General features: G+C 29.9%; 1 protein-coding gene across 2 annotated transcripts; it reads left to right on the forward strand.

Moving 5' to 3' along the window:
- The first annotated feature begins 215 nt into the window (after positions 1-215).
- Positions 216-25,592, forward strand: LOC136985622 (core histone macro-H2A.1-like). 2 transcript variants are annotated; one of them, XM_067282941.1, is made up of 9 exons: positions 216-768; positions 6,889-6,995; positions 7,080-7,325; positions 8,148-8,240; positions 17,136-17,226; positions 22,341-22,430; positions 22,498-22,672; positions 22,754-22,925; positions 22,992-25,592. In XM_067282941.1, exons 1-8 carry the CDS (start codon positions 597-599, stop codon positions 22,914-22,916), a joined length of 1,137 nt encoding a protein of 378 aa, XP_067139042.1. In that variant the 5' UTR covers positions 216-596; the 3' UTR covers positions 22,917-22,925; positions 22,992-25,592. The 2 variants fall into 2 exon arrangements, with proteins under 2 accessions (XP_067139042.1, XP_067139041.1); XM_067282940.1 differs by having other exon boundaries at positions 218-768; positions 23,008-25,592.
- The last annotated feature ends 1,230 nt before the right edge of the window (positions 25,593-26,822 follow it).

A 26,822-nucleotide genomic window follows, 5' to 3' on the forward strand; every position in this document is an offset into this window, starting at 1 on the left:
ATGTGTGCGTGGCGAAAAGGCTCGGGGACTTTCTGGATGGAAGTTATGAGCCACAAAACGGGCTTACATACACCACATAGAAGGGAAAAGGTTCACGTAGCCAGCCATTAGGACGGAGAAAAGAAGGAAAATCAAATTTCCCTAAGTTATAAAAAAAATCAAAATAAAAAAGAAAAAGCAGTGTGTCTTCTTCCCGCAACGCCGACGCCACCTAACGGGAGAAATAAAAAGTCCTAATTTAATATAGTAAAATACGTTATTGAATTGCTTCGACGAAGGGAAATTAATGACGCATCGGACGAAATAATATTTAATAATTAATTAAGAATTAATTAGGGAAGTATTTTGGAATTTGTTGTCGTCGACGAAAAGCGACGAAATGATCGTCGAAGGAGGTCGGACGATCGAGTCTTTAGTTGTGTTTATCTACTGCTGATTCTGTACGAAATGTTTTTCTTCGGTTAAATCATCGGTATAATGCTAAAGTGATGATCAGAGAGCGAATATCGACGATTAGAATTCGATTAGCGTCGAGTGATTGTAGTTAGAAGTGGAAATTCATTCGTCGTCGGGCTATCGATTGGTGAAGACGAGCAATGTCTGCCCGAAGCGGAAAGAAGAGGAGCAAAGCGACGTCCAGGTCGGCCAAAGCGGGAGTGCTCTTCCCTGTTGGCAGGATGCATCGATACTTGAGAAAGGGTACTCATCATCAGAGGATCGGAGCCGGAGCACCCGTCTACATGGCTGCCGTCATCGAATACTTAACTGGTGAGTATATCCCCCTTGCTGGCTCCTAATCTCCTCCTTTTGTTTACTCGTTTACAGTTTCTCTTTCTGCTGCCACTCTCTTATCTTGCATTCGAACTGTGGCCTCTGTTGGCACGTGTGCAGCCTTTGTCTCTCTCCTTGCCTCCTCATAGATCTGCATTTGGCTCCTCCTGTGGTAAACGGTGGTGTGAGTGACTCTTCGGGGTTGTAGTTTGGAAGACGAAAGCGGCGCACTAGTTATCCGGCTCGGGTCGTTTTCGACGTTCTTTCGAGGAAAGCGACAAGTTAACTCTTCGGAGTTAAATGTTGCATTCTCGTTGCCCTCTACAGCTTCTCTATTGTTTGGAATGTTATATGTTTGTGTGGTCACAAATGGTATTTGTGCAGTTTACGGAATCTTGCAGTTGCTTTGAGTACTTGTGTAACAAGTTGTAAGGAGTTTGTATAATGAAAGCAGCATTACCGTTATAGTTAGGAAGTTTTTGACATTTGCTTAACGAGAATATCGAGTTAACTCTTGGTCTGGCATGTTAAAATTTCTAGAGCTTCTCGGTTATCTTACTATGTAATCGTAACTGTAATAGTATTTCTTCAATATTTGAGTCTTATTGTCTCTTTGGACGCTTGTAGATACTTTGGATCCCATGTTTGGCTTCTTATATAGCAAATTGGAGATCACTTTGGTACAAAAGTACAGTGAAAATGGTGTGGCTGTTGTTATTGCTACAGAGTTTCTGATAAGATCTTAAGAGTGATCTTAAGAGTTTTGAGTTAATGCTATCAATTAGTTGTTTACTTCCTTGCTAGAAATTCTCTAGTATTTTAATTCAAAATTATAACTTACTGTGATGTTTGTGCATTCTCAGAATTGTTCTTTTAATTCTTTAGTATTTTGTGGCTTTTTTGAATAAATGTCAAATTAGCTGTGTCAAGTATGCTTTGGCACTGTTGAAAGTTCTGCTTTGTGACGGTGATATATAGGTTACCTCTGACATTTTCTTGAAAATATTAAGTTTAATCAAAGTACATTATCTAGCATGGTAAGAATTAACCTGCTTTCTTGTATAGAACAGTAAATAGGAAAGTTTTAAGCTAGAACTTTATTTGCTGTTCAAACTTCTGATATTGTTGGGATTATCTTCTTGTCTATTGTAGTTTCAAAGTTACAATTTATCTGAAATTTCTAGCATTATTTCAAGAAGTATTAGCTCTTAGTGTTCCATAATCTTATACATAGAGACATGTATTATTTTTGACTGTACAAAGTTACATTTTACTTATTCCAAGAGCTTCTACATCATTTTACATAGTTGACTATTAGCAAGTCTTTTATACAGCAAATGACTGTTTCTGTTAGACTAATAATATCTTCTTAGAGGATTTATATCTTAAATACTGTAGATCTAATAATTAATATGTTTTTTACATTTTAAAAGTACATCACTTCTCAAACTGTTTTTAATTAATAATTTACAGCTAATTTTAAAAGTAATTTTCTAAGGAATTTAAAGTTGCTTGATACTATTTTGAAATATAATAATTCAGGTTGTTGATCAAGAAGATTGAAAGCATTAAAAAACATTTTGGAGAGGAAGTAGTTATCTAAAGACTGTTTCAAAGTCAACTATGCTTCTCCATAAGTTATACATGAAAATAGTGATTATTCTTTTATATAAATTTGACAAATTATTGGCAACGAGTGAAGCACATTGTATCAAGCACAATCTTGTACTCCATGTCTTTGAAAACTTTAAAAATCTGCAAATCAAAAATAATAAGACAGTGATTGGCAATCCTTTTCAGTTAAATATATTAGTAATATACATTGGTATGCAAACTGCTACAAAGTATAGATGAACTACCAGTTTTTTCCCTTTCAGCAAGTGTTTGACCAGTTCAGTATGAGTTGAAAATATCTCAATTTCCGTCAAACTTTGGTTCGTTCAATCACCTTTTCACAACTAGTGTTTGAAGTTGTTTTAGTCAGTCATATCCTAACTTAGTTTTGTGTCACCTAATACGACATGGATAACATTTCTTTTAAGCTAATGTTTGTTTCATTCATTTGTAGTGGTTTGTATGACACTGTAAACCAGCTGTAAGAAATGTGAAAAGTTGTTTTAATGATAAAATTGCAGCTTATTGTTATTATTTTCTTTAAAATTAAATATAATCTGATAATATTTGTTATTCTAAAGATATTTTAAGTGACATTTAATGATTCTACAAGATTTTTGGATGTGCGCAGGATTTTGAAAGACTCTGCTAGAAATACATTAAAGTCGCAATAATTTAAATCTGTATAATTCTATATAAAATATATATTCTTATAAAAAGTAAAGCATATGATCCAAAATGAGTGTTAAATACTTCTACACAAAATGCTGCTTTAATGATTAATTATCAGGCAAAGTTTTGATAATATGGTATACTTCTGTTTTAAGATTTTAACAAGGAAATGCATTGTATAGATAATAAGCTTTAAGCTTAGATATAACATTAAGAGTGATAACACACATTAAATTAAGCAAGGCATATCTGCAGCTAGTTTTTTCAATATTTATACCCAGAGAAATTGCTTTAAACAGATGCAAATTTATATACATACTGCTTTTTTATCCATAAATTTACAGCATACATCAAATACAATTTTGTATTAGTTCATATCTGTCAAGTACATGATACAAATTGCATACACATCCTTACTTTCATGCATCAATGTCTAACGGCCATGCAATTGAAGCACAAAGATTGACAAACAATTATTCTCAAATATATTTCGGAATTTAATTAAAATTTACTTATCGGCATCACTTGTATTCAATTTTCTTTGGAGCAAAACCGAAGAAAAATCAGATTTAGGATTTGTACGCTGTGTATTTATGAATAAATTCATTTAGAACAATAATTGATTTATGATAAAGTGATCTTTATGTGAAAATTTAAAATTTGCACAAACAAATTTAATTTTAAATTAAATTTCTTTATAAGTTGATTAAAAAAAAAAAAAGGATAATCAATATTTTGAATATTTATGTTGCAACGGCTGCTGCAGATTTATTATTCATGACATTATTATTAAGATTCTTTAATCGTGTTTAGTATCTAGTAATTTTTAATTTCAAGAGAGTAGTTTTTCAGATTGTTGGAAATTAATTCCATCGAGACAAAATAAAAATACAGCATAAAACATTAAAAAATGATGTATTTAATACAAGGAGAATCACAGCTCTTTTTTTGCAAAGTGACAAAAGTTTAGCCACCTTCAATTAATGAAAGGAATTTGAGAATGAAACCCTTCTGTTATCTACAAAGGGAAATTTCCACACTGAATGCCAATTTATCTAGAAAATAAACTAACTGCAGTATATTAATAAAAATAAGTTAATTAAATAAGTTTAAACATAGTAAATAAATTAAAATTTAATCATTATTTAAGACTGCTAAATAATCAACTTAAATCTATGCATATTTTACAAGGATTAAAAGGTTACTTGTGATATTATTAGGTGTAAACAAACATTTTTTTTTCTCATTTTATTAACTTCAAATTGAAAAATAAAGAGTTGTTCATCTCATTTCAAACTGCTTAAACTCTTATTAGTTTGTGATATTGGTCCAACGTTGAGCTTAATGTGATTTGCAGTAAACAGGACTTGATTTTATTGCCCTTTTTATGTAACACACTCTAATATAATGCATTTAAGTAAATATTTACCTTCATCTATGCAGTTTAATGAGAAAAAATAGTTGTTTTTCAATGCTGATGTTAACAAATGAGAAAAACAACCTTCTTTTGTCTGAATGTCAATTATAAATTTTATCTTATCTAATATTTCCAGAAAATTTAATAGCATAGTTACATCTTAGTTGTATTATTTAAACAAACTGATTAGGAAGGAGAGGGAGGAAGAAGAAAGAAAAAAAAAATCTATATTTATATCCTATGGATTATTTATCAGTCATTAAGAAAAATTTAGGTCAAAACTATTGAAATATTCTTATTTTTATTATGCTTTAAAGTTTACGAAATAAAAATAAGGTTATGTTATGATACCTAAATCATTTATTTTTTACTTTTTTCATCAATAAATAGAAATTTTTAAGGTTGTAGAGACAGGTTTTAATCTATTTGCTACATATATTAGATTTTAAGATAAACATTTGCATGAAAAACTTAAATAATAATTTAATTATAAACTGGACATAAATTTTAATTATCTGATTTCTTTGTTTACAGTTTCGATAAATGGGTGCAAGAGTTTAAAAATTTGGCATAATTTGCATTAAAGTATAATTGATGATTAAAATTCAATTTCTTTAACAAATAACAAACAGTTTTTAAGTAAGAAAAAGTGCTCCAAGGATTCATTCAGTTGTAAATCTTAATTTTATATTCTCTATGATCTAAATTTATTGATGGCGAAGTCGTGCATCGTTAAATCCCAACTTTATCACAAATCCAACTTCATCACAAATTTAAAATCAGTATTATAAAAGAAGGAAATATTAATAACATAAGAAATATTTGTAAAATTTAAATATTTTTATAGTTTGAGCCATCTAATTTCGTGTCTCAGACTAGAATTGTTGAAGTGTGTCTCATGCCATAATCAACCTTTCTCATGGTTCACAGAACTCCAGACAGGAAATGCTATAGAATAAAATGTCCTACTATCGTGCAGTTGTGTAAAATATGTTTATTTTTTTCTCTCTCACTCAGACAGTTGTGTTTGTACATAAATTATACTATTTTTTAAATAATATATTGTGTACAATCAAATTTTCAAGTATAGTTTGCTGCTCTGGAGGGTTTATGAACTAAAGGGATATGAATTTTAACTTAATGCATATTGATTTTGCTGAGTGTTTTTTAAGCAAGAGTCCCATTTTTTTATGTTGGTGTCATATCCCCTCTTTCACTTTAAGCTTAGATCAGTGCTTCTTATTCATTATGCTCATTGAAAGTATAGCAACCATCAGCTTAAGCTTAAAATATGTATTTAAAGTGGATGGAAGTAAAAAAAACTGTCCTCATATTTTATCTATGTAGATTTAGGTTTATGTGATTAGTTTTTGATTTATGTAAATAAACGATGAACTATTTTCCTTGTATAGTGTCACTTTATGCTAATTTTATGCATAAAAATTGTTATATTTAATTGTATAATGTTTAAATCAATAACAATTCTAGGAGTAAGTGCATGTAAAAGTGTTCTACTGTAAATAATATAAATATAAAAGGAAAAATATATTGTTATTGTTGTTAGTAAAGCAGAGAGAGTTTATTTAACTAAAATGCAATACATTATAGATTAATTTCAAATTTAATTGATGTTTTTTAGCTTTAAAACACAGCCAAATATCTTGTAATCACACATCAAGTTTGCCTAATTTACTATGATACTGAATATGATAGATAAACTTATCACATCTTATTAGTAAAAAAAATATATACACACAATAAATTTCACTCAGTCAAGTAATTTTGTAAGTCAATATCACTTCATCGAAAGAGCAATTAAGTTGTATCGACTCAAGCTTATTACTTAGGATCAGGTATAAGACCGTGCTATGTAACATTTCATCAGAGTTCCAGTTAGATTCTTTTTAATTATAATTGCATAACAAAACAAACCAAATTCAAGTTTAATAAGTTATTCATAAATCTGTAAAAAATGGAGAAAATTAATTGCATATCAAGGTTAAAATTTAGAAAAACTTTGATATGGAATTAATTTGTTGCTGCAGAAATTAGAATTTATTACAGACAATACCAGTTTGGCACTTCAAATTGGAATTTTTATAATTTAAGGATTTACGAAATGCAAAGACTATGGCTTGGAAATGTTTTGAATTAATAATATACTTTATTGAGGAGCATTGAATGAGAATTAACTTTGTAGTTACCCTTTGATCAATAATTAAAATATGAATTACATCTGTGTTTTAATATAAGTATAGAAGCAAATACTTACCAGCATTTGCTTGTATACTTATTGATGGTAAGTAGTATATTATTTGAAAGATTGAATGGAAGATAATTTTAAAAAATATGTTTAGTATATTTTCTATTCATAATTTAGTAAAAAACAGGACACTTTTCTTTTTCATGTTCAGCCGAAATTCTTGAGCTAGCAGGCAATGCTGCAAGAGATAATAAGAAAGGAAGAGTTACACCTCGTCATATCCTTTTAGCCATTGCTAACGACGAAGAACTGCATCAGGTGAGAAGAATTTTAAGCAGAACTTACCAAACTTTAAATATTTGCTTACTAATTATTATAGTTAATGCAGTGATTGTCTTTCAGTTACTTCGAGGAGTCACCATTGCATCTGGTGGCGTTTTACCAAAAATTCATCCAGAGTTGTTAGCCAAAAAGAAAGGTGGAAAATTTGTTGTGGTTTCAACACCACAGACTGCCCAGACGTCATCATCATCTTCGTCAAGCTCAGTTTCTAATAAAAAACTGAAAATCATTCAGTCGCCAAAGAAATCGGGCACAAAGAAAGGTTTTGCTGCTAGTCCAAAAGGAAAATCCAAAGGAAAAGGAAAAGTAATATTTCTACATATCTTGTTAAAATTTGCATGCAAATCACATGTACACACCCACATGCATTTAGTTTTACACATATTTTTGCTGTTTATTGAAACATTACTTTGCAATATGGTTTTATAGCTATTTAATTTCTTTGTATAAATTATAATTATCTCTTTGGTAAAGAACAATATATACAACACAAGCTATGTACGATATTGCTTACAATATTGTAAGGTTATGTTCTGAATCATCTTAAGTTAGTATATAAGATAACTTACACATCTTATATTGTACACTAAGCAAAATTATACCTTTTTTTACTGAAATAAATCTGTATACATCCATAATGTGTACACAGATTTATTATTTCAATAAGATGATGATAATAAAATAAAGATTCTTCAAATAGAAATTATTATTATTATTTAATAGAAATTAAATTATTTTAAGATGAAGAATCTTAAAATAATTTAATAATTTCCAGGGGAATATCAAACACTAACATTGAATAGAACACATTTTTAACATGGAATTATAAAAATATACTTGAAAGTTTCATAACTCTAGCATTGGTTATTCAAAAAGTCTGTTTAATGTTACTATTGTGTGTTACCTGAGAAACATCAAGGGAAAGCTTAAAAATCTTTTTAATTATAACTTTATATTGACTGAATTTATGGAAGATGGGAAATTTAAATTGAATATATGTAAAAAAATTTGATAATTTTTGTTATCAGAAATTAAAAACTATATAACTGTAACTCTTAAAAATATATATAAATTGAATCTATTTTAATGTAAGAAGCATTAATTAAATGATAAATTTGTTTAATCTAGGGAGGGAAAGACATGCTTAATGCAATGAATAGTCAGTCAGGAGGTATAGGAATCACCATACTCTCTGAGAAGAAACTGTTTTTAGGCCAAAAAGTAAGTTTTTCAGAATAATTAATCAGTTTTCTTAGAGTTGCAAGGATAACTTGACATGCTTTTTTTTTAAAGCAGCATGAAAATTCACTAAAAATATAGACATTTGATTCTCAATTTTATGATTTATAAACAACTTTAGGTTTTATCTGATTTATATTTAACAAAGTACAATTTATGTTTGTTTATTTACAAACAAATTTTTGAATTTTGTCGTACTTAAAATTTTACCAATCTTTTTTCTTCTATCTGTATGTCCATCGGCAAGAGGATCGTGTTCTGTTGTTTCGAAAGTATTGTTAAATTGGTTCAAAAAGAAGGTCAATGTAATTTTCACAGAGATGAGAAATGATGATAAATTTTATTGTTCCCTTTTTGTAGGCTCTAACAAAGCCCACAGTTTTGCTCATATAGCATCTGCCATAGCTATTACAACTAGAAAGACTCATAATTTGATAACAAGCACAATTCTAAGCTTCACAGAAGTTTACATAAAGAGGTCAATGAAGTTTATTGTCATTTTTTTTGTCTGTGCAAAGATCGTCGTCATCATTCTTTTTAGCATTTTTATATTTTACTAAATACTGAATCATCCATTTCTGACATTAAATTATATAGTCTAACACAATTATTTTTGTTAAATATTTTTAAAAAAGTTTAGTTCCATGATTAGTATATCTTGATATTAGAAAAGTTAATGTTAATATATATTGATTATTCAACTTTATTAATGAACAAATTGATAAGAATATCCAGTTGTCTGGTTTCATATAATTTCATCAATTTCCAAGAGACTCATAACTACATTATAATTTTTTCTTTAATTCATAACATGTTATAGCATTTATCCTCATCAAAGGAATGGAGATATTTTAATATTTCTATAAAACTGAAGTTCGAATGCTTGTCTTAGTCAATATTTAAAGGTCATATGACTCTTTACAAGGTGAATATTTTGTGGGAAACATTGAAATTAATAAAAAACCAGGCAACTGGATATTCCTTTCAATTTGTTCATTAAGACAAAAATTCATTGAACTTTTAAAGACTGTTCAACATTATCTTGAAGCTGCTTTTTGAAGTTTTTAAAAATAAATATAGAACTATGTAGTTTAAACATTTAATGTTTAACAAATGAAAAATGGACAATTCACATATAAATTGACACCAGAAGTAAATACTGTATTTTGAACTTATCAAACCATACATTGTTGCCTCCAATGGTTTCCAAATTATAATTGTTTCATAATTGCACTTTTATAAATTTTACATATATGAAATTATATTAAAACATCAAATACAAACAGATTGTAATATTTTGTATAATGAAGTAATTATGTAGACAGAGGCATCCAATTGCATTGCACAGTATAAATGGCAGGAGACCAAGTAAACTAAGTTGTAGTTCAGATGGCCAAGGCAGTTAAGCCTAGCACTCTGGAAGACCTGGGATTAAATATAGAAGAGCTACTCCCCAGGAATTTTAATGAGTGGTTTTTTCCAGATATGTGCTGAGGAAGGAATATTCCTCCTCATCCAGGCACCCCATTATGGGCTTTGCCAAACTTATAGTGGTATGGAAAAAGGTCCTCTTAATGCATGCAGGGTGGAAAGAATATACATACAAAACATTAATTTCTTTGTAAATATCTGAAGATCATTGTATGTAGAGACAAATTATGTAAAAATCATAAGCAGATTTAACCATTGAAATAAGTATGTTTAAATTATGGTATTGTTAAATATTTTTAACAATATATTAAATGCTTTAATGAGATAAAATTATTGTTAGATATAAAAAGTTCAAATCAGTCTTTGTGCAATACATCGATTCTATATTAGGAAATAGATTACACAATTATTAATGAGGTTTCATTTTTTTTATATGTATAAATGTTAAAACGTTCTGATTTCTGTAAGTTAGGCTGTTTAACTTCTATACTTTAGACCACTTGTTAAATTAATATTTACAATTTAACATTTATTAAAGTATTTTTCAGAATTTTATACATTTTACTATCAGAAAGCATACAAACTGCAGATTTTCTATGGCTTTCAACATTGGAATGCAAAATTTAAGCAGACTTAACATATTTAGTTTTATTTTAGTTTATGGTTATTTAGGTCATTTCTAATTCAAAAATGGATTTATATTTGAATTACTGAATTAACTTTTTTCTAGTTAATTATTTAGAAGTCAATGAAAATGTTAAATCTCTCAACAAACTATTTTATATTTGAAAATAAACAAAGTGAACTTAATAAATTACTTATTTTTATAATAGCTGTTTAGCATTAACCTCAAAATATTTAAAATCACCTAATAAAAAGTACATTATTGAACATGTGTACAAGGAATCCAACAAATCTTTAGTACTCTTCTTTACAAATTTTCTTAATATACTTTCTACTTTGATTTAAACTTCATTACAAATGTAAATATACACTACAGCCTGATTTTTAATAGCCAAACATATGTAGAAGTTGGATTATTTTCAGGCTAGATATAAGCTTAATTATTAATCAATCAAATTATAGAATTTAAGCATGACAACACATTTGCACATTATGCATAAATTACTGAGTTGAGTCCCATTTTGGATCTAGCATTTCTTTTAGAACTTAGTAAATTCTTTCAGTTATTAATCCTAGCACAAAATGGTAGCTTAATTATTTAACTTTCAGCCAAATTCTTTAGCTTAATTAATTGATAATTAGCTTAATTCTAGTCCAAAAATAATCAAACTTTCAGATAAAACTTGGATAGGAAATATGGGGTATATGAAAATTTTCAGCTATATAAAAATTCATCATATTTTCATTCAAATAACTGCATTTAAAAGAGTTTGAAGGGCTGCAGGTTAGTGTTAATTTGTCAATTTTAATGACAATTACAAACTCATTCCTACAGAACAATGGCTGCTCCTGTAGGCATGGTGGGGCAAATTGTATAAGGTTTTACTTTCATCCTTCAATTTTCTATGAGGTTATATATACATTATCATAAGTTATAAGCATGGAAATACAATAAGTCTTATACTATACAATATATAAACATGATCTGATAATTTAGATAAATATTGAAAATATTAAAATGCAAACAATTCCTCCATATTCAGATTAAATATAGGAAGAAAATTCATGTGAAATTCAATTCGGTCATTATAAATTTATTAATATGTTTTGAAGAATTTATAACCCATTTATAGTGGTTAAACCATTTTTATAATATAAAATGCTACTTATAGTGAGTTTGTTATTGAGGGGCAGTTCTTTCTTGTCTTTTAGAACAATATCTATGTGAGATCTGGAAACCCCCTTGAACGAAAGTTTTAATAAATTATATCCGAATTAATAATTATCCCTTTCCTATATCCGGATATAATCCGAATATAATACGACTTATAATAAAATTGTTCCCTATATTTATATTAGGAAAATTTTCAATTCAACATCCTGCCTAAAAACGGTCCTGGACGAGAAAATATGCGTCCCCGGCCATATAACTGTCAACTATCCATTGTTCTTGCGCTGAGTACAGACCATCTTGCAACTTAAGTTTATAGTTAGCGCCTGAATTCGCCGTATTGTTTCCAATCCCGGGAACACCTATGGCCTAAGCACATGCACGTGACCAACTTTCCCAGCAAAAAGCTATATAAGATGCTTCCTCCCCTCCTCACGGGGAGTCAATCATCGATTTAGATCGAGTTGTGATCTTACCCTTGTGCCTACGGAATATATTTGACTTTTGTGCCTCAAGTGTCACTGACCCTTCCCTAAAAAGGAATATTCGATCATCGTGACGAACAGCATATTTGAATTACTGATTGTTTAAGAGGTATGGAACCCATTTATGTGAGCTCTTTCTCTCTCCTCACGTGGTAGGGATATATAGCTTTTTATATGTCACCCCTTTTATGTCAGATTTTTGTAACGTATATTTCGTTTTCCATTAAATCATTGTTATCCTGTTAAATGGTGTCTTGTTTGCTCGAATATTCGCTTATCGCCTTACCATGACTCCACCTTCCCTCCTACACTCGACCAGATGAAAAAGTAGTTCCGTCTCTACGGGATCCTTACCGACAAATAAGCCATCTCTGACTCGTGGGCAAGTCCCTCCGACTTGTTGCCGAAATTAAACAGAGGTCAGACCTAGTCGTCCCTCCTCGGTACCCACATCTATAATAATTAAAAATAAATAAATGAGTAGTCTAAATACTGTGCAGGTAATTTAGATCATTTATGAACTTTGAACATTTATGAAGGTTATATTGTCAGATTGTTTTTTTTTATTTTTTTACAATCTTTCTTTTTAATAATGATCTCTAAGCCAAATTACGCCAAGTCTTTTCATGCTATTTTATATAGTTAATTAATTTAACAGAAAAATATATATATACTGCAATTTTCTATAAACATTAATAATTAGATTATATTTATGTCCACTTTGGATGTTCTTGTGAACTAGGAAGTGTTATACTTAAGAAAGTACACCATTTCCAATTAAAATATATTTATTGTAATGTAATCTTGGTTTTGTACTTGCTGTGTACAGTACATATTTTAATTGGAAATGGTGTGTTTCTCTTCCCTCAGTATAACATGTCCTAGTTTACAAGAATGTCCAAAGTGGACAGAAGGATAATATAAGTAATTAATGACAAGAAGCACATATTAACAGTAATAATTAGAATTTTAAATTTTTTTCCTTTATGACAACCCTTTGTTGCTATTAAGGTTTAACATATAAGAAACTCCTTACTTCAAGGAGTCATAATTTTTCTTTACGTACTTCCATAGTAAATTTCCTTCAGAATTAAACAAAATAGAAAATAAAGTTCCCAAACCAAATTTTTAAAAATTTCTTTGAAATATAATTCAGTTATTTTTTTGTTGAATTACTTGTATAATATAAATAGGACCTACAGATAACTATTAGTAATTTGGTCAAAATTAACAGAATAGGCCAACATAGTCCCATAAAATTTGGGATTCCTGTCATAAATCTAATAAGGAAATTCTCTAGAATATTCCTGGTTTGTATAAAACCATAAATTAAACATAGAAACTTACATTTTGTATATATTCTTAGTCAACTTTTATCCAATTATGTTATTTTCAGGCTCTAATAAGAATGATTAACAATTTGGTCTATAGATAGGCAGATTGGTTGCTGTATTCTATTAAACTAGATTACTTAAATACAGTAAAATCTCTGTAATCTGACATATATCAGATTGTTGGGTGTCAGATTACAGAAGATTGTTGGATTACTGGACTTTGTATGTATGTATTTATGTATGTACCCTACAGTAAAAAACATCCTTGGTTCACAGGTTAGTTTATGATATTAATTACAATTCTAACTGTTTTGTTGACCATATACAACAAACAGTTGACGCTACACATGTACACTAGTCTGTTGTATACACAAAAAAGTAACATAAAAATTTCATGTATTCCTCTGCAGTGGAGTGTTAGATTATTGGATATGTTGGACTGGTGACTGATGGATTATACAGATGCCACTATAGTTTAGAAAATTTTAGTTGAAAAGACTGATCCAGAGTGGGGCTTGAACTCATAACTTTTACATGTTATGCTAATATTATGCTGTATTTAGTCTAAGGATGGTAACCAAAACTTTAAATTTAAAAATATGATGTAAAAATGAATCATTTTTATTATAGTCCAGAAATGAGCTGATTAATTAGGTATAGTTGATTACAAAGTAATTAATTTTGATATTTTTCTTTTGGTTCTTTCCTCTCTGTGTGTATTAAGGCAGCCCTTTTTCCTCTACCTATTGAGAACTTCGTCAGGTCTACAAAGGGGAAATTGGGTGGTAAGAGTCAGGAACCAACGTATCTGGACTTATACTTTCCATGAAAGATTTCTGGGGTTGCTAGCTTAGATTTGGTTGTGACTTCCCCAGAATGATAGGCTGACACCTTAATCTCCTTGGTCAACTTGATTAGAGATAGACAGTTTATCATCTTGTATTTTAATAAATTGAATTAGAACTTACATATTGAAAGCTATAACCTGTTTAGCATCATATAGAATCATTGGATAGAAATATATCCAATTTATACATCAAGAATGTAACTCATATAGATTCAAAATCAGTTTTCACTCAAAGCATTCTTCATATGGAAAGTTATAAGTGTTAGTGATTGATTTATAGCAGAATTTATACTTCATCTTCCACAAAAGTGCAGAAAAGTTGCCAAATTCCATCATGAAGATTCCTAATTAGTCTTCATTTTTAAATGTATGTAAAATTTTGATTCATTACTGTTACATTTCCACTATCAATATAACAATCACTAAAGTAGGCCAAACAGGAACATTTTCTACCTAATGGCTCTCTAACAACACAACTTTCACAATCTAACTAATTGTAGAAATTATATTTAATTAAATGGGAATAGAGTTGTCAATGTGTAATTTAAATTACATAGTATAATTTTTAGTCTTAAAATTACATTATTTAGACAGACTAATGTTTAGTACTTGATTGTTTCTTGTTCTTTGGAAGTAAGCACAAAATTGCTATGTAGAACTTATCACACAGGAACACTTTTTGATGAATAATGTAAACTATTTTGTAAAAAGAAAATACATTTCAGGCTATTTGCCCCTCTTCCATCCTTATTATTCAATTTGATAAAACTACAAAATAAATTACAGTAAAATTAACTATTTATATTTTGTGTGTGTGTAAAACTTACAAAAAATAAGATTATTGAAATGATATTTAATAGTGACAGCTAGAGTAAAAATTTTAAAACAAAGGGAGTAAAACAGGTAAAACTAAAATAGATTAAAAAATAAGTAAATAAAAATATTAATAAAATGACTACAAAATACTATTAAAATGTGATAAAAAGAGTATACATGTAAAACATGAAAGTTAAAACTTGCTAAAACTGGGGATAAACACAAACCTTAAAAATGAATCAGTAAAAACCAATAAGTATTTTACACCTTTTGTTTTAGTTTTATCGTAATTTATTCTGTAGTTTTATCAAATTGAATAATAAGGACTGAGGAGGGTCAAGTAGCCTGAAATGCATTTCCTTTTTACAAAATAAAGTCTACATTATTCATTAAAAAGTGTTCCTGTATGATAAGTTCTACATAGCAATTTTGTGCTTACTTCCAAAGGTTAATGTTTATTTGTTAAATATTCACATAGTAATAAGTCTTAGTCTATTAATCTGTTTATAAATTTGTTAATTATCTATCTACTAAATGTATGTAAACAGAAACATATACTTCTATTTTGAGACACGGCTTGGAGTAAATGCAACTAACAAGATTACATACAAATGCAAATGCCTGTTTTATTTGTATCTATTTGTCCCATTTAATTGTCTGTATTGTTTTTGTATTAAAAGGTAAATTCAAGCAGAAGAAATTAATAGGAATGTTAACTTACAAAAAGGAATTAATTAAATACGGAAAAATTTAATCAAATTTTGTAATTATGAAAATGAAATCAATAACATGACACATTTTATTAGCACTTTCTAGCAAGAGATTCTGAAATGACCTTTGACCCAGCAATATATCTAATTTTTCATAATCTTTGGTCTGAAAACATTGTATTTCCTACAGCCATCATTCTTTTATTATTAGTATGCTTCTAGCTCTATCTATTAACATAATTTAAGATAGAAATTGGAAATCGATATCACAATTTTGCGACTTTTATTGAATTTTTTCCCCAAAGTTTTTCAAAAATCTTTTCCTGCCAATTTTTTCATTGAAGTTATTACTGCAGAGGCATAGAAACTCTGAAAATTTTAGTTCTAGTGCTAATATTACATGTTACCACCACAGTTTCGTTATTTTAAGTAAGTTGATTGTTTCTCCAGTTAAATAGCAGTTATTTATAGAAGTTATTAATAAATAATTTAATGTTTAGTTCTTTTAAAATGTAAACATAAATAAGTAAATAAGTAGAAACATCAAATTATTGCAGATGAATGCATTTTTTATAGTGTGTAAATTTGCATATTTACCAGAATGGCATATAAAAACAAAACAAAAAAACTAAAATTCATTCCACGCATCATATATCTTTGTCAAAGGATGGAAAACAATAAATAGAGTGAAAATAAACAATTACCCAATTGCATTTTTCCAAAGGGTGCAATTATAAATAAAGGCTAAAAAAATTAATCTCTGCATTTATATACATTATATTTATATTATGAACAATCAAATCTGTATCATCAAATACTTATTATATATCAAATTAAACAGGGAAAAATGATCTTTAATATAGACTAATCATAAAAACCATATAGTTATTTGTTTTCAAACACACAAGATTTTAAAAAAGGTCTAACCTGAAAGAGTTAAATTAATGTGTATTTGTTGCATTTCATTACAGGAAAATTTATACAGGTGTTCCTCACATTTCAGACATTTGTGTTTTGACAGCTCACTTTTTTGTACATGTTTATATATGCGAGTCATAAATATCAACATCTTAAAGTCTGTTGATCATATCAAAGCCAAACGATTAATAGATTAAATTAGGCTACATTCTCACTACTAAATTATTAGTACTGGGAGTGCAGCCTAATTTAATCTAGTAATTATTTGGCTTTATTATGACTCACTTTTGTATACTATATTTTGGCATTTTCATATATTTTCAGCTGACAAGCAGAAATTTTAAGTGGTTAATTCAGTTAAAGATTAAATTAAAAGGCATATAAATGCTAATTTTTATGAGATAGAAAAGTTTGTAAATATATTAACATTTTGTGGTTTCAACAAGCCATATCTTAGTCTCTCATTGTATAATTTTACTTAAATTTGAATAAATTACTAGATTACTGTTTTATAATAATATAAATTTATTTATTTTTACAGTTAACTGTCATTCAAGGGGACGCAATCAGTGTTTCAGCAGATGCCGTGCTCCATCCGACTAATGGTTCATTTTACATGGGAGGCGAAATTGGTAAAGAATCTTTCCTATATACATTTTAAAGTATCTGAAAACTACACAATTGATATTCATAGTGATTTTTTAATTCAAAATTTATTCTTATATATGAAAACACAAGATATATTTGTTTTAATGGAGTCAGGAATAATATAGAACACTATTTGTCAGTTTCTTGAGATTTCTCAGTTATGCTGAATGCTATTACAGGGTCTTACAAAAAGAATGCTACCATTTTAAATTACTGTTGTTATATTAATTATTAATTTAATTTAATTTATTTAGTCATACTGGAAAGAACCCATGATGCGGGGAATACAAAAATCAATACATAACATTTATACGTTACAAACTAAACTAATATACAAATACAATTCATAAATTATTACAGAGAAAATTAAAATATACATAAAAAAACAAATATATTATATAAAGCGATATCAAAAATATATATTTAAACAAAATATATACATAAAATAGAAAAACAAAATTGTGAGGAGAACTATCCGAACAAAAAAGAACATTACATAAAAGAAATTAATCACACCCACCTATAAAAAAAAAAAAGGATTAAGTTGTCACGTCAGAAAGTGGATAGACTCCCAAAAATTCTTTGCCATGAACACACTTTTAAAGGAAGAAAGCAAATGCCACCTTTGGGCAAAATCAAATATTCCAATATGCAAAATGAAACAAAATGTACACCACACTTTGTACAAAGGCTCACTGAAACAATAAGACAACAAAAGATTACCTAAAAAATAATTTAATTTTCTGAACAAAATTAATTAAATCAAAATTGCGTGCATTACCAGTAAGGTCCAAAAAATTATCAAACAGAATAATGGGTATACCGAAAATACTTTCATGAATTTTTTCTAAGTTAGTACACCTAGCTATCACATGAAAAGCATCCAATAGCTGATCACCTTGACAATATATGCAAATTTCTCTGCAATGATTCTATAAAAAAAGAAGGATTAAGTTGTCACGTTAGAAAGTGGATAGACTCCCCATGTTAATTATTACCTGAGAGTATGCAATGTACATCAATCAATAGAGCAGGGGTGGCCAGACTCTTTAGAACTTGAGCCATATATTGAAAACAGAATTCGTTGAAGAGCCGCATATACATATATACATATTTTTCCACAGCAATTCATTTAAATATTTATAAAAAAAAACAACACTTTAGCTATTATTTCATTTTATATTATGTTTTATAATACAATATAATTTTTTTAATAATAAATAAATTATAATTGCCGTATTAAGTAGCATAATCTAAATTTAAAAACCAAAAAATGCTAAAACGTTTCCTAGTTTCAATTGTCAATAAGGAAATATAAATTTCAAAACTATTAACGTTATAGAAATTGTTATTCATTATATATTCATTTTTAATGTTGATTTGGATAAATAAGCATTATAATTATTTTTTCTATTAATGTTTTTACATATTATGATATTTAATAAATATTACATTTATTTTTCAATAAATAATGTATAACATTGCCATATTTTGACTTTTTTATTTCAAGCAATGTATTATTTATTTTATATTATCCAGGAATCATACATAAAAAATAACAAAAGCAAAATTAAAATAAAAACAAATTTGGTATAAATTTAAGTATCTTGCAGTGAGCCACAAGTATACTAGAAAAGAGCCACAGTTTGGCTACCGTGGCAATAGAGTAAATATTCAAGTTTCATCTATTGTATATCTATAAATGTCGTTTTGTCTGCTGTTTCTAGGACTCTACATAGAGTAATTGTGTTTTATGTACTCACTAAATCAGAATTAGTAAATCTTGTGCAATGTGATTTTTGATGTTTGTTTTGAGTTTTACAGACAATTTCAAATTGATCCACCATGTAAGGCAAACACTCTTGTTGTACAGTCATCACTGTACAACAAGACTGCAGAACACAAAACACTTTCTCTGTCGTGGAGTCTATTTTTATTTATGGCACTTCCTACAGGAAGTAGATAAAAAGATGTTTGCAGGTGGTAGATGAAATTTAAACAGTTACTTTATCAATTGGTGTATTGCTTAGTTATAATTAACATAATTACAATATTTTAAAATGATTGCATTCTTTTTGGAGGATCTTTTATAAGAGTTATGTATGTCTATGTTAATGAAAAGAATATAAATTAAAAAAAAAAATTAGAATAACTTTCTATTGAAAAATGGTTCAAAAAGCACTAGTCTTATTTCTGTGAAGTACCAGATGAACTTAGCTTTATATTTTACATAATTTTCTCAAGTGCTTTTGGTTTCATATCTATCTTCATGATCCCTTTTCACAGTTAAAACATTTTATAACATAACAGATGATGAATGATCATATTGTTACTGACACAAAACTTTTCTTTATCTTTCATTTTTCTATAATAGCATGATTATTTGGCATACAGAAGATTGTAACACAACATTACTGCAATGATAAGTGTTCATAAAGATGCATGCAAATCTGAGTGCTTAAATTTTTTCTGTATTGTCTTACATGTTTTGTTTCAATGGAGTTAAACCAAATATTTCACATAACATTGAATGAAATGAGTGATTTACATTTTTTTAGAACAGCAGCAATCTTTAATTAAATGTTTTCAGCCTAGGCCTATTTTCTTGAATTTGCATTCTTTAATGAATGCTGTTCTAAAAAAATTCACACACATTTTTTTTTCTATACTTTGAAGCTGAAGATGGGCAATAAATTTGGTCATTTTTTATTCCAGTAATTAATTATAATTAAATAAAGGCCTAAGTTGCAAAAAACAGATTGTATTTATTCTAATAAACAGTGTTCCCTAATAGTAAATGCCATCTAACAAACAATGCAGTTGTAAGATGAGAAACATTATAGACTGCCTTCTAATGTCAGGTTTTAAAGGTGAAATTTAGACATTTTGATTTTTTTCTAGAAATGGCTGTGAAAAATTGTTCTATAATGTTTGATGTGGGTATATAAGTAATCAAAGGGGGATTTGTCACATATTTCATTGGAAATAGATGCATCAGCAATGTCTGCCAATACAAAACTTTTGTAAAGAACACATTTGCATGCTATTGCTGTATCACTTCAAAAGTGGCCATAACAGAAGAAAGGCTCACAATCTTTTCTGCAAAACATTTGTTAAAGCGTTCGTTAGTGAACAAAGGTCAACCAACTGTTGCAAATGTCAAAGTGCCAAAAGTGATCAAAGAAGGCAATGATCTGGTAAAAATATATGGCCAGGACGAAATAAACATTACAAAAAATCCTTCAAAGATTCTTCTAAGACAATACATACAAATGTGTCTTTATTCCAATCCAGTAAGAGGGATATTTTAACTGTTTTACATTTAAAGGCAGAAGATCAGCCTACAAAGAAAGGTCTATGCTGCTGAAAGGGCCAACTCTTCTTTAAAATTGATGCACGTGGTGTTACATCCTGCTTTGTATATTTCCGTAGCTTCCAATAATTTGAGATGTTCCGGGCAGTTGGTAGTGAGGATAATGCGGGCTGCATTAAAGTTCGCCGTGACTTCTTGATCGGTGGCATATGTTGAGAGAGCTGTTGTGAGCCTTTTGTGTAGTATGTCTGCCTTATGTTCTTTAATTCTTATCCCCATTGTACGTTTGGTGGAGCCAATGTAAACCATATCTCTGTCAAATCTGTGGTCTCTGAGAGGGATGGTGTATATTCCCGGTAGTCTGACTGGGTTCAGAGGATCTTTTCCATTACGGAGTATTTGGAAAATGATCTGGCATCTTCTGTAGGCTATACGGACTTGACATCTTTTGGTTATCGTAGCATATAATGATTTTAACCGTGGGTTAAAAGTGATAGGGATCCTTTCAGTATTGTCTTCTTGAATATTTAAGTGCCTCTCTGTCGGATTGTTACATCCACTTACAAGGTTGGTGTACCTGTGATCTACAGCTATTTCGTTTATATGTTTGATCTCCTGATTCAGTGCCTGGTGAGAGGAGGAGTGCGTAAAGGCCCTCCTAACCAAAGCTCTGAAGGCCGCTATTTTATACTGAAATGGATCCTATCAGAATATACATGGAGGCAGTATCAGTTTTGCAATACACCGAAGTGTGTATGTTTGGCCCTTCAAAAGCAATATCTATATCCAAGAAATGGATTTTAGAGTTACTCTAAAATCCATTTCTAATCATGGGTTTATGGTTATGACATTGAAACAAAGGTCCAATCATCCCAGTGGGTGGGTGAAACGTCCCCCAGACCCAAAAAAGCTTGCCAAGTTCGATCCAATGTCAAGGTGATGCTGACAGTTTTCTTTGATGCTAAGGGTATTGTTCACCACGAGTACCTTTCCCTAGGCTCCAACGTGAACCAGACTTACTACATTGAAGTTCTGAAACATGTATGGGATGCCATCCATCACAAAAGACCAGAAATGTGGGAGTGGTGACTGGTTTCTCCATCACGACAATGCTCCAGCCCATTCAGCCCTCATAACTCTTGAGTTTTTGGCCAAACACTCGATCACTGTTCTTTCCCCTACTCACTTGACCTTGCTCCTTGTGACTTTTTCTTGTTCCCCAAACTCAAAAGACCCTTGGAAGGAAGAAGATTTGAGATGATTACCAAGATTAAGGCAAATGTGACGAAGGCACTGAGGGACATTACAAAAGAAGCATACTAGGACTGTTTCAACAAGTGGAAACACCATTGGGATAAGTGTGTGCATTGGGAAGAAGAGTATTTTGAAGGGCACCTAGACATGTAACTTCTGTATAAAGTACATTTTGTTTTATGACGTCAGTCTGCGTATTTTTTGAACAGACCTCGTAAAGTGTTAAATCCAGAAAGTCTATTTCAAACTTGTATAATGGTATTGGTTTTGTTTATCCATATAGACTCTCTTGTAAATGATATACTATAGTTGGCTCTACAGTATTTTCATTGACAGTTATACAACTGTTAGCTTATCAGTTGTTTATAGAAATAGATTTTACATAATTTGTTTTTTAATTACATAATTGACCATTGACAAAAATTTTTCTTTAAAATAATTGAAAAACATTGAAAAAATATTCTTGAATCATCTCAAACTATTTTAATTAATTAAAATTTCATTAAAAATTAATTTAATTAACTTTTTTAGGTGCTGCTTTAGAAAAAGCAGGAGGAAAAGAGTTTCAACAAGAAGTAAAAGATTTATTGGCATCAAATGGTCCTTTAGATACAGCTGGAGGTAAATTAAAACTTATTTATATATGTTCACATTTGTCTTGTGTATTAATGAATAATTGTTGCAACAGCTGCTATTTGTCCTGGACATAATTTCCCAGCTAAATATGTGATTCACTGCAACATACCCTCTTATGGCAGTACCAATGCTAACGAATTATTTGAAAAAGCTGTCAAAAACAGCTTATCTCTTGCCGACGAGAAGAATTTGAAATCGCTGGCCATCCCCTCGCTCAGTAGCGGAAAGTATGATAAATAATTGTTTTTACGTGTTAACTTTGTAAATAATTAAAATAAGGAGTAAAACATTTTATTTTATTTTTATAGTGCAAGTTTCCCTAAACAGCAGGCAGCACAAGCAGCTTTGAAAGCTATATCTAACTATTTTGTTAATGTTATGTCCAGTTCTCTGAAGCAGATCTACTTTGTCCTCCATGATATGGAGAGTATTGGGATCTACACCAGTGAACTTGCAAAACTGGATTCATAACATGATTCTGTAAGTATACTAAATAATAAATTTACTCCATACTGAACATGATATATACTTTGACTCTGATGATAGCTTATTCTTATTTCAGTAATTTCAACAAATCATCACATATTGTCAGAAATTCTGTCAAACTATATTAGTGAGAGAGCTTTAAACTAAGTGTTTCTGATGGGAAGAGGGTTCTTTCATATTTGTCTGTCATTTGAAAAAAAAAAGAGATAAAAAAATGGAAATCATCACATCCGATTTTGTATGACCGTGACAAACTATATTGGCCCAATCACTGATAATTTTAGCATTCATATGATACGATCCATTATCAAAATACAAAGAACTTTGTGTGTGAATGACCATGGAAATGTTTACGTAACTGGAATCATCACTGCCACTTCGTTTTATAGAAAATTTTGTTTTTCTTTCAGTTATAATTTGTTCATTTTCTATCTTTATTTTTGACAGAATCAATGTGGAATTGTGCAGTGCACAGTTTTAAATTCCAAAAAGAAAAAAATGATTACCATTGTATTGTTTTTAGATATTTCTTTTTTCTTGTTTATGTCGAGAAGATTGAAAGTTATGTCTGTCGGGGAAATGTATCCAAGGGAAACAGATAGATTTGAGTGTAATTATTTAAGATAAAAGATTTTGTTGATTATTATTTACATGGTTTGCTAAAAATGAATGTTTTTATTATAAATTTATATATATATAATATATATATATATATATAAAATTATATATGTATGTTATGAATGTGGACAACCAAAGATTTATGTTGATTAATTAAGGAAATAATTTCCTAAATTTTTTGGATTTAATTTTGTTAACGATATTGGGATAGTGATTTTTCTATGGATTATTTCATTTGGTGGTCCCCAATACAGTGTGTTTTAAATGTTCACAAAAAAAGTCAGTTCTTTAACTTTAGAGGGGCATTTCTCAAAACAGAAGCCAATTTGTTGGATGAATTTGTCTTCTAGTCTCCTTACAAGTTTTCCAATTTTAAAAATGCATTTAAAAGTTAGAAATATTGCCATTTTGTAAGTGTTGCTACTTAAATTATTGACTCATGAAGGCAACATATCAAAAATTATATGCTCACATAAGAAACCAATGAACTAATTCTTGCAAAAAATAGTTTGGTAGAATATTTAGAAGCAATATTATTCTTAAATACACTTTTACTTTTCAAAAATTACCTCTAAAATATTTTAAAATAAAAATTTGTAAATATCGAGCACTCTTATTGACATAATTTTCCACTTATCAGAATTATAAACATTCTTGAACTAGCTACAGATAGTTAGCAATGCAAATGATGTTGCAAATTGGCTTCTGTTTGCTGTAAATTTTATTCAAATTTGCAAGAGAGAAATTTTTTCTTGCCATTAAAGTCATAATTTTAGCATTTTTCTTGGTTCAAATCCATCTGTGAAAAATGTAACCAGAATTCTGTGTGTCATTTCACAGGCAAAATAAATACTATAAAAACTGCAAAGGTTGCGGTTTTGCACTCTTTTACAAAGGAAACATTGGGACCACCAAATTTTACTAAAAAATAACCATCATTATTATGTTTAATCAATTGTACTAGCAAAAGGATCCTACAATAATTTGTATATCATAAAAAATATCTCTGTGCTGTCGAGTCATATTTTCTCACAAAACGATCTTAGAACGAATGCAGTTTGATACATCACTTTGTGGTCGGGTTTTTGCAATTAGATTAATACATTCAAATGAATATTTAGAACAGTGGTACAGTGCATGTGATTGTCATTAAGGTACAAGAAAAGAAAAATAAATACCATGTTGTATATAAGGAACACCAGCTATCATCTTTCACTACTGGATGTTCATCTTATGATAGTGACAGTGAAACAAACATATTTGAAGTGTATGATTGTGTCATCAGAACATACATTTATAGACTAAATTGATTTGTAAGATATTATCTACCACTCATCATCTGGATCGACAGAATGATAAACTTTGTGCCGACTGACTCACATGGAACAGAAAATTTTAATTTGTCACTGTGTTTCTTAGCATTTAGCAATGTATACTGTGAAGAACTTTTTCTAAATTCTGAAACTAGGGAACACGATTACTGCATTTCTCGACCATTTCAGCATCAGATCATGTGCATCATTCCATCACACCGACAGAGAAAAAATATATATATATAAATCGACAACTCGAGTAATTGTTCTGGGGCCTTAACATCCCAATAAGACTGGAAACACCTGCTAGTCACGGGGAAAACTTATTGCAAAGCATAGCTCTAAAACACACGAGGGTAATTTTACCATACACTTCCTATCGTACCCAGCGAGTCGTATCGTACGGCAGTTGTATTTTGTTGGGGCGTATTTAGATGATGACCGTTTAGCTCTTGTATTGGAAAGTGTGCGGTGGCATGTTCATCCATTATTCTTTTTAGGTGTTTGTATTAATACAGCTTCAAGCGTTCGGTTATAGAGAAGTTTGCCTTCATTTTTAAATAAACTTCTGCTGTCAATGTGTCTTTCTACCCGTCTACGGACGGACAGTTAATTACCGATTCTTTTGGCCAAACTATGTGCATCTGCTTCACCTGTAGTGTCGATGGGAAATTTGTTTTGCTGCCATTGTCAAGGTATTGCCACCTAAGAATAAAGTTGTACTATTTTATTTTGATGTGTCTTCTTTAAAATTCTCAAGCTACATCAAAAAAATGTACAAAATCATCACTGTTACACTATTGTTGACAATTGCAAACATTGCTTTCTCATTACCAAACAACCACTTAATTAGACATTGTAAACATTTTAAATTGATTATAATCCACATTATCCAACAATTAGATACATTTCAAATCAATTTTTGGAACAACAACAGTATAGATTGTATATATCATACTAAATGATACTAAAAAGTAATTTGTTTTCCATTTTTTTGAAAATTCTCTAATTTCTCAATGTTCATCAAACAATCTATGCTAAATGTGCACCCTCCTCAAGGTTTGAATCTATTATGCTCATTGACAAAAAGTTACACACCCAAATAGAATTTTAGGGTTATTAGAAAATTCAACATACAGTTATATCTCAGACAGGCATGTAAATCATTACAATTGTGGTCAATGCCATCAGCATCTTAAAATCACTACTCAAGTATCCTGAAAAAAGGCTATAGACCATGTTTACCATGTACAGAATTTTCAGTGTACCTGCTGTTTGGAGGTCTTTTAATACCAAGTATGCCTATGAGATGCAGTCAATGATACTACACACAGCCAAAGGAATTTGAGAATAGCTGCACCATTGGGCTGAAAGAAGCAAAATGGCTATTTTGATGAATTGTCATCACCCGAGCTGTTCCGACCCAACTGTTAGGTGGTGTTGGTGCCAAGGCTACATCGAAGCAAGTGTACATGGCAGGCAGGTTCAATGTCCAAGAGACCACAGGAGACAGAATTGTCTGATAGTGAGATAAGCATGTGCAATGGCATCTTTGTCCACAGAGACAGTAGGAAACCTACTACAGAATCCTGTCTTTCCATGCTATTGGCTGGCAGAAGCAAATTTGCATGCATGGTGGCTGCTGTACATCCTGCTATTAGCACCCCAACATTGTCGGCTTCGTTTGCAATGGTGCAGTGACAGAATCATTGACTGCTATGGACTTGCAGCACATATCTTTAGTGACAAATTTCAGTTATGTTTGGGAATGGAAGACCACCGTGTTATGTATAAGTCCACTGATAAGCACTTCAATCCTGTTTTTATTGTTGAGCAGCACACTATTCCCACTGCTGGAATGCCAGTCTGAGGAACTATCTTACGACTTAGTAATGGTGCAAGGGCAGCGACAGCAGTGGTTCAGGAAATCCTGTATCTTTGTGTTTTGCCTTTCCTGATA

This window comes from Centruroides vittatus, unplaced genomic scaffold, assembly GCF_030686945.1.
Source record: "Centruroides vittatus isolate TY-2023 unplaced genomic scaffold, ASM3068694v2 contig_974, whole genome shotgun sequence".
In the NCBI taxonomy this organism is placed as follows: Eukaryota; Metazoa; Arthropoda; class Arachnida; order Scorpiones; family Buthidae; genus Centruroides; species Centruroides vittatus.